This window comes from Mesocricetus auratus, unplaced genomic scaffold (genome assembly GCF_017639785.1).
Source record: "Mesocricetus auratus isolate SY011 unplaced genomic scaffold, BCM_Maur_2.0 Super-Scaffold_100676, whole genome shotgun sequence".
Lineage (NCBI taxonomy): Eukaryota > Metazoa > Chordata > Mammalia > Rodentia > Cricetidae > Mesocricetus > Mesocricetus auratus.
This window is the reverse complement of record NW_024429266.1, coordinates 147,321,819-147,331,266: the sequence shown is the minus strand read 5'-3', so window position 1 is coordinate 147,331,266 and position 9,448 is coordinate 147,321,819. Positions and strand designations below refer to the sequence as shown.

Here is a 9,448-nt window from a genome sequence, read left to right as displayed (position 1 = left end):
CAGGCCAATCTGGGTTACACGGAAGAGGTAAGTGTCCAAAAAAATAACAGGCGAGGCTCAGTTCACCTGAAGAGCGGTTGGCTGCCATACACAAAACCCTGGCTTAGGCTCTGCACCGCTAGATCCGTGCTGACAGCAGCTTGGGGCCTTTCTGTCACCGGCTCCGCAAGTTTAGCGCAGCTCAGACCCCAGGCTGCGCTCCAGGGTGGGCGGCGGGAGAGGCAGGGGTGGGGGCTGGAAAACGGACACACGACTAAACCTTGGCTCTAGCCTTAGCATTCAGGCATTTCCGCCAGACTCTGAGCATGCTTCGGCATGCGTCTGCGCGTGCGCGCATCATAATTAACCGCGCCGTTGCCAGCTGCTCCGGCGTTCCCTCGCATACCTTCCTTGGCTCCTGAGTTGAGGTTCGGTCTCCATTTGGAAGCACCGGGCAGGAAAAGAGCAAGCTGGGGGAAAAAACCAGAGATAACATCCTGGAACAGCCCAGCCTCCGCGGGAAACGCTGGACAGTCACTCCCGCGCATGCGCGCTGTGGTCACATGACGTAGGGCGGTTCCACAGATCGTGGCAGAGGATTCACCGTTTGAGGGCGAGGTTGCTACGGAGGGACCTGCGGTGGCAGCGGTAGCATGGCTGCGCTCTATGGCGGCGTGGAAGGGTGAGTGCTGAACGGACCCGAGGCCGTCCGTTAGGGAGCGGCGGGTCAGGGGGCGGTGGCCCACTCCACTCCTTTGTGCTCCACGGAGCGACCACGCCCCTCCCGGCTGCCACTGTCGCTCGGACTCAGGGCCCTGGCATCAACCTGGAGATGTGCAGAGCTGGGGTCCTCTGGGAAGTTGCCGGTCGCGGGTGGATGTCGGAAAGAAGCAGAAGCCCAGACTGAGGTTTTTGCCCGAGGGAACCCGGGAGTTGAGCAGCTGCCACCAGAACACTGTCATATCCTGGTCACTGGGACCCTCCACAGCTGTCGGGCCCGAAGGTCCTTGCTTCACATATTCTCCTGTTCAGAAGCTGGTCTGTTGGACTTTGGGAAGTAGCTCTGCCGGGCATGGCTTTGGGGGAGACGTATGTCCTCTCTGGGTCTCAATTGCCACATATGTAAAGCAGGACAAGGGTGAGCAACATGATGGTTTGCCCTGTCCCTTGCTTATGACAAGCATTTTGTGGGTCTGGGTGTGTCAAACCAGGGCATACTAGGAGGAGGGTCTGGTGTCATAGCAGTTCACTCCTGACTTACCCTGAAGTCTCTTTGTGAATTGCTAAGGTGGATATCTTCTGTCTTTTTTTTGTGACACCTTAAAAACAAACAAGGAAAAATCCTCAGTACAGTGTAAGGGTTTGCACTTAGCCTTGTTACATTCGTCTGGAAGATAGACTTAATTTTTCCATTTGCCATGAAGTGATTTCTTAGTATGCTGTCTCATGCATTAATATCCCCTCTGAACTTGATGTCCTCTTTGAGTTGGATCATCCAGTCTTAACTGTCATTACATTCCAGGAAATGCTGGTCAGTAGGACACCACCCCTCCAAATGTCACTCTTCCTCTATACCACTTACCCCAAGAATTTAACTCCAGAGTGTTTGGTTGCTGAGGTCTGTAAGAATGTCTCCCTGTCCTGAAGACCCTGGTGGCAGGAGATGGGTCTTGAAAGTGGCTGGCTCTTAGCTGTTGTGAGAAGAGCAGAGGCCTGCTTTTCTCCTCTGATGTATTTACCATAGTTGTTTTGACTGAGCTCTGAGCTGGTTAAGGAAGACAGGGAGTCACTCTAGAGCTTTACCTAGTGGAACTCATAATGAGAAGTAGACATTAAGACATGAAACAAATTAATACACTCTTAATTCAGTGCAGTCTTTGCTAGCTAGGGCTTACTAATGTGTGGAGAAGCCCACATCAGACAAGTTGTAAGGTCTAGGTGATGTTAAGTGGGATCTTGCAGGGGAAGTAGGACCTACCAGAGAAATATGAGCAAGGCCCCATTTCCCCTTGCAGAGTGTAGCAGACACTAAACAGGTAGGTTTGGGAGTAGAGGTTGGGTTTGCTGAAGCTATCTCTACCTTAGATCCCAATAAGGGACTACTATGCAAGTTTGGTGGTCTCTGTAATTTTAGCAAGACTGAATTTCCTTCTTGTGTTTTATAGGGGAGGCACACGGTCCAAAGCCCTTTTACTTTCCAAGGATGGGCAGATCCTGGCAGAAGCAGATGGATTGAGCACAAACCACTGGGTAAAAAGCTACCCTGAGGGGACCAGAGGGCTTGGGTCTTATTTAATGCGCTATAACTCTTGTTGAGGTGGTAGCTGGGTCTCTTAGCAGCTGGTAGGGACAGTACAGGTCCTGTAAGCCTTTTTAACTCCTCCTTCGCTGTTGGGGCCAGCTGGTTGGTACAGACAAGTGTGTGGAGAGGATCAACGAGATGGTGAGCACAACCAAACAGAAGGCTGGAGTGGATCCTCTGGTACCCCTTCGAAGCCTGGTGAGTCCACTGGAGCTGGGGCCATCAGCAGTCCTGAAGCAGGTGGCCAGTGGGATTAGATGAGCTTGATGACGAGAGGAAAAGGGCTCTAGGGCCAGGGCCTTCGGTCTTGTCCATTCTTGTGGTTTCATTGGTCATCTGTAAGCTGAGAATGTTTTCTTTTTTAGAGCATGGGGCTCCAGAGACTCATTAGTATCTTGATTTGAATTTTAGCTTTTCCCCTCAGTAGAGTGTCCCTTAAGTCAGTTACCTTCGCCTGGCGGTGGTGGCACACGCCTTTAATCCCAGCACTTGGGAGGCAGAGGCCAGGCGGATCTCTGTGAGTTCGAGGCCAGGCTGGACTGACAGCCTCCAAAACAATACAGAGAAACCCTGTCTCTTAAAACCAGTAAATAAATATATAAATAAATAAGTCTGTTACCTTCTCTCAGCCTCAGTTTCCTCATTTTGCAAATACAGATACTAAGAGTTGTTGGAAAAGTGAGATAATGTGATATATTCCAAAATGGTCAGCACTCTGTAGCCTGGAGAGCACTTTAAATGTTAGCCATTTTTTTCTCCCAGGTTTCTGTGATTCTGGCTATTTCCCAGATATGCAAGGGAGATGTGTAGGCACAACCAGACCCATGGGTGTCAAGCCAAGCTACTTTCTCCATATCTCCTCATCTTACTCCTTTGTCTGTGTCTTTCTTTCCTCCATCCTTTCTTAGGCCAGGCTATTCCTGCAGGCATGACCTTCTAAGGGTTACTGTGAGTGGAGGGGCTACATTGAATGAACAGGGTATGGCCAGATGGGTGTCAGGAGAGGGAGTTAAGAAAAAGCTCGTCTGGGGCTGCTGCCTCCTTTCTTTGCTCAGCATGTTCCTCTCCCTTGTGGCCTAGGGCCTGTCCCTGAGTGGTGGGGAGCAGGAAGAAGCAGTGAGGCTCCTGATAGAGGAGTTGAGGGGCCGATTTCCCAACCTGAGTGAAAGTTACGTAATCACCACTGATGCAGCAGGTTCCATCGCCACAGCTACACCGGATGGTGAGGATGTGAAGGAAGGAGTGGAGTTGAGAATGAGCTTTCTTATGGAGAAAGCCCCTTACCTATAACTGGCAAAACTTCTCTTACAAATATCTGGAAGGCAGCCACTCTTATTCTTTCTCAACTGGGCATATTAATACCCTTGCTAGACCAGGGACCAGGGGACAGAGGAGGAAGGAAGGCAGGTTAAGTGTCTGGGTGGGAGGTGAGGGGTAGAATCTATGGGGGCAGAAACTGGGGGTACTGAAGAGAAAGTGTGGGCATGGTAGTGTGCTGGCATATAACTGTGTCTCAGTAGGCATGTCAGGGAACACCTTCTACTCCAGCTCTCAGGCGACAGGCAGGCAGATTGCTACAAGTTCAAGGCTAGCCTGTTGTACATAAATAAGTCCTAGATCAGCCAGGACTACCTTATGAGACCATCTCAAAAATGAAACAGGCCTAGGCTGATTTGACAGCCCTTCCATCTTTGAGGAGTTGTGCAAGGGTTTTACTTTTGTAGAAGTGGAGTTGTTTGTATGATTTAGGGTGCTGTTAGTCACTTAAGAACAAGGTCTGAGCCGGGCGCTGGTGGCGCACGCCTTTAATCCCAGCACTTGGGAGGCAGAGGCAGGCAGATCTCTGTGAGCTCGAGACCAGCCTGGTCTACAAGAGCTAGTTCCAGGACAGCCTCCAAAGCCACAGAGAAACCCTGTCTCGAAAAAACCAAAAAAAAAAAAAAAAAAAAAGAACAAGGTCTGCCATAGTCTCTGGCATTAGGTACTCAGTAAAGCCAAGATCATTTGAAGTCTAGCTGGCAGGGATGCAGACTTGTATTCTTCCTCCATCCCTAGGCTGTTTGCTCTGGGAGGTTGGGTGGCAATCCCTCTCCTCTGGGGCTGGTTTCTCTTCTATCTTTTGCAGTGGAAAACTGATGCTCTATGAAGGTCCTTGGTCACACTGAGCCTGCATGTCTTCTCCTTAGGTGGGATTGTCCTCATCGCTGGGACAGGCTCCAACTGTAGGCTTGTCAACCCGGATGGCTCCGAGAGTGGCTGCGGTGGCTGGGGCCATATGATAGGAGATGAGGGCTCAGGTAAGCACACATAGGGCCTGGCATACCCCTTCCTGTGACCTCTCTCCCTTTTCCTATCCTCTTGGTCCCTAAACCTAAACAGGTGTCCTTAAATATCTCCTAATCCTGTTTCAAAATATAGGGTAGTGTTGGGAGAATCAGTTACCATCTTGCTCCTTGTCGTCTCTCATGCCCAGAGTTCAGTTTATGGAATGGTAGTACAGCCTACCCCTATTGACTTTTGGAAACCTAAGGGAAGGATTCAACCTGAAGGTTAAGGCTATAGCTGTCCAGAGACTCTGTGCCAGTAGGAAAAGTGGCCTGGAATCACTTCCCACTGATACTATTTGGGCACCATGTATATATTTCTTTGGTGGCTTTTGGGTCCAGCTCTTGCTGTAACTGCAGCTGTGTGACAGCTCACTACCCTTGTCTTTGAATGGGAGCCAGTATAAGTCTCCCCACCAGCTTTCCCTTGTCTGCATCTGTCAGATAATTTGGTTAAAAGCCTCCCTCCCTACTGGGAACCACTGATTGATCACTGACTTCTAACTGGTCTTGGGTTTGGGAGTCCTTCCTGGTGAAGAGATGGTCTCTGTGATTGGCAGCCTTCTGGATTTCACACAAAGCTGTGAAAATCGTGTTTGACTCCATCGACAACCTGGAGGCAGCTCCTCATGATATTGGCTATGTCAAGCAGGCCATGTTCAACTATTTCCAGGTACTGCCTACCCCACAGTCATGTACACCTAGTGTAGGACACCAGGGCATCCACGGGAGAGGCTGCAGAAGGGGATAGGGATCTCCAGGTGGATCAGAAGAGCAAGGTGAAGTGGTAGGTAAGGACAGGATTCAGAGTAGTGTGCAGTGTGTTCAGGCCAGTGTGTTGCCGCTTCCTTTTAAGAAGTTTTGCGTTTTTACAAACATTTAAACAAAGCCAAATAAGACGTGTATTAAACACTTAGTAATGTTTCTGTGGATGTTCACATTTACCCCGCCCCCACTAAAATGTACTCTAGAGGATATCTGTATTCTTAGGGATTCAGAAGGGTTATTGATGTGTTAGATTGTTGGTGGGGGAGGAAGACAGTTTGAGAGATGAATCCATTTCTTGATTGCAGCACTTCTCAGATGTTTGGTCTGCTACTGTGAGTAGGGACTGTAGGGGACTGCTCTTTAACTGAAGCAATCTTTTCGGGAGTTCAATGAATTTGATCTTGAGGAAAACAAAAGTACACTCAAATGATAAATCTCAAATTCCTATAATTTTAAAGCTTAAAAAAAAGTTCCTCCAGGCGGTGGTGGTGCATGCCTTTAATCCCAGCACTAGGGAAGCAGAGGCAGGCGGATCTCTGTGAGCTCGAGACCAGCCTGGTCTACAAGAGCTAGCTAGTTTCAGGACAGTCTCCAAAGCCACAGAGAAACCCTGTCTCAAAAAAACAAAAAGTTCCAAAATATTTTGGTCATTCCAATAGACACACTGGGAAGGCCACTCTGGGTGACAAGACTAGGGGTTTTCTGTGTCTACTGACTGTGTCTCCTTTTGTGTTCCTCAGGTGCCAGATCGGCTAGGAATCCTCACCCACCTCTATAGGGACTTTGATAAATCCAAGTTTGCTGGGTTTTGTCAGAAAATTGCAGAAGGTACTATAAGTGCTGGCTTGTGTGTAGCTTGATTCCCCTAAAACATGTCTAATGGGAGGGTGGTGCATGGTTAAGGCTGGTGGCTGTCTTACCAAGTAACCTGGAGTCTGTTACTCAACTTGGTGTAGTGGATAGGGTCAAGGTGGGACCAAACAGCACTGGATTGCCTGTGTTTCTCTCCCTGCTGGCCATGTGGCTGGTGCAATCTGCAGGCCTAAGTTTGAGAACTTGAAGTAGTGTCAGTTGAGCAAATTACAGAAGCAGGGATTGGAAAATTCAGATAGCTTGTGTTGGCTTTGGGAGGAACCTGCATTGTCACACTTTTCACTCTGAGGTGTTCCTCTTTTAACTTGGATTCCTTAGCCCCAGGGCACCCTACATGTGTTTATTTCAGGACTCAAAACACCAGCCAGGATAGGGCTGGCCAGCAGCACACTGATGGGAGTGCTGATCACTAACAGGAGCATCAGCCATCTTCTCAGATAGAGTCCCGTCTCCACAGGGCTAATAGACTCAAGGCGGACAGACACAGTTTAATAGTTCACTGGAGTTTAGTCCTCCTGCTCTGGCGGGGTGGGGAGGATCTTCTCAAGGCACTGGAAGGAGAGGTACCTAGAATGGTGGGAGGAGGCTTGCTTTACCAGTGTGGGCATCCATCCTAACACTGACTTGGCCTGAGCTTGCTGCCTTACCTAAGGGAGAGAGGGGTAGAGTAGAGTAGGCTGCTTCCTGTCTTCTCCAGCCTCTTCCTCCTCTGTGTCCCAGGTGCACAGCAGGGAGACCCCCTTTCCCGGTACATCTTCAAGAAGGCTGGGGAGATGCTGGGCAGACACATCGTGGCAGTTTTACCAGAGATTGACCCGGTGAGTTGAGGCAAGAAACGAAGGTGGGTGGCAGCTGGATGAGGTCTAGCCCTTGGCTTAGGTGGTAAGACTGCCCCATCAAAATCTATGTACTTTGATGCCTCTGAATCTGTAGAGACTGGCTTCATGTGCTGTCCTGTAGGCTCTGTCTTCCTATTTGAACATTGCTTTCCTCTTCTCCTCTTCACTTTCATGACTTGTTTTCCTCCTTGCCTGCCGCCTCCCCTGTTTTTTGTTTGAGTCCACCTTCAGTTTTCCCCTAGGAGAGTGTCTTGGACAGAGATGGGTCTGAGGAAATATGCCTGAGGCTCTGGCAAGGTTTAGGGTTGGGGTCAGTCTGCAGTGTCCATTCTTTCTTCTTCCCAGGTCTTGTTCCAAGGGGAGCTTGGCCTCCCCATTGTGTGTGTGGGCTCAGTGTGGAAGAGCTGGGAGCTGCTGAAGGAAGGTGAGTCTGGGTGGGCAGGTGGGGATAAAAACAAAAGAGTACAGCTGGAAAGGAGGGTCAAGTGGGGCCCTTCATTCATGTGCTTGTTAACCTGTACTCTACTGCAGAGCTGTATAGCTCTAGCTCTTGAGCTGGTGAAAAGATGTTCTATTCTAAATACATATCACTTTTTAAGATTTGTTTACTTTTATGTTGTGTATTTTTGCCAGCATGTCTGTGCACCATGGGTGTGCAGAGCCCAGGGAGGGTAGAAGAGGGTGTCAGAACTGGAGTTAAAGGTATTGTGAGCCACCATGTGGGTGCTGGGTACTGAACACAGGTCCTTAGAAGAGCAGCAAATGCCCTTAGTGACTGAGCCATCTCTCTATCTTCATAAGAGCTCAGACCAGTGTGTGATAACCAGGCAGCCACAGTTCAGCAGTTGCAGGGTTTCCATTAGACTCTCTGAAACAGCTCTAAGAAGTTGTTGGTGTTGCATGCTTTAGAATTGAGGAGTATAGGTTCCTTGGCTGCTGGTTCCAGGACCCATGCCTGGTGCCTCTGTGTGCTGGATGCTTAGCATGTGGTCGCTAGTATCTCCACTGAAGCCCCAGCTGCTGATCTCTTTTTTGTGTCCTTCGCTCCAGGCTTTCTCCTGGCACTGACCCAGGGCCGAGAGTCGCAGGCCCAGAACTCCTTGTCCCGCTTCACCCTGATGAAACTACGGCAGTCTTCTGCACTGGGGGGTGCCAGCCTGGGAGCCAAGCACATTGGATACCACCTTCCCTTGGACTACAGCATCAATGCTGTTGCCTTCTATTCCTATACCTTCTAGGGGCTGCACCCCCTCCTCCATCCAACTGACACTGTTAGAAGGGAGGAGCTTTTTCTTTGTTAAAAACACACGGAAGAAAATAAATGCACTTTACCTCCTCCCTAGCAGGATGGTATCCTCAACACATTGCTGTGCATATTCCTAGCACTTACAGCAGGTCAGCCTAGCAGGTTCAGGCTTTAAAGATAAATTCCAGGTGCTTGCATGTACCCACCAGGCTTTTAAGTATATAATGGCACTGCACTTCCCATTTCCACACCACATGCTGTGGCTGCCAGGAGCTGGAACCCATGTTATGATTTCTTATGATGGAGCCAAACTGTACCATGCTCACCTCCTGGGGAATGACCCAAGGTCTATCATACCCTCTTCAAAGGTTCTGTAGGATTTGGGAGACAGTACAATCCCAGTCTCAATTTTGACTTAACCTTGGATTTGGTAGCTGTAGGTACACAGGGCATTTTGTTTGTCTGAATGAATCCCTACAAGCCAAATAGGCACTGCTTAACTCAGTGCAGTGACCTTCCTGCTCCTCACTGCTGCTCACCTGGCTCTGGTTATCACGGGGCACTTCTGACTTTTATAGCTATGCTGCTGCTGCCAGCTGGGGTGTGTGTGTGTGTGTGTGTCTCTCTCTCTCCTCTCTCCCCCTCCCACTCCCCCTCCCTCCCCCCTCCTGGAGCTAATCCCTAATCCTCCCAGGAAATATTCTGAATTGCCCAGAGGCACCATCATTCCCACTACCAGTGGGCAACTAAGATTAACCAGGTCTGGATGTGCAACAATGATAGTATTTTAACATCTGGATTCTGTTAACTCTCCAACTCCTGCAGTGTTCTATTCTTGTCCATATATGTGGAAGAAGGGAGCCAGGTTTAGCCAGGAAGGTGCTACCTCAACAAGTGTAACTATTCTTGTTTGTTGAGTTTTTAAACAGATGGCATTTGGTTTGTAGAGCAAAAATTAAGTAATTTTTTCCCTCTTTTGGTGTTTTTAGGAAAATTGTTTTTAGGGTTTTGTTGTTAATTTTGTTTGGGTGTTCTGCCTGTATTTACGTACAGTGTGTGTGTGTGGACCTAGGTTTACTGGAGGACAGCCTGGGCATTATCAGGCTGCTTTGCTTCC

At 49.2% G+C, this 9,448-nt stretch overlaps 1 protein-coding gene across 2 annotated transcripts; it reads left to right on the top strand.

Annotated features, from left to right (window-relative positions):
* The first annotated feature begins 394 nt into the window (after window positions 1-394).
* On the top strand, window positions 395-8,445 carry Nagk (N-acetylglucosamine kinase). 2 transcript variants are annotated; one of them, XM_005071094.4, is made up of 10 exons: window positions 395-661; window positions 2,145-2,229; window positions 2,381-2,479; window positions 3,362-3,503; window positions 4,468-4,578; window positions 5,166-5,278; window positions 6,114-6,201; window positions 6,967-7,064; window positions 7,431-7,509; window positions 8,136-8,445. In XM_005071094.4, exons 1-10 carry the CDS (start codon window positions 633-635, stop codon window positions 8,321-8,323), a joined length of 1,032 nt encoding a protein of 343 aa, XP_005071151.1. In that variant the 5' UTR covers window positions 395-632; the 3' UTR covers window positions 8,324-8,445. The 2 variants fall into 2 exon arrangements, with proteins under 2 accessions (XP_005071151.1, XP_040594297.1); XM_040738363.1 differs by lacking the exon at window positions 395-661 and adding an exon at window positions 835-1,117.
* Window positions 8,446-9,448: the final 1,003 nt, after the last annotated feature.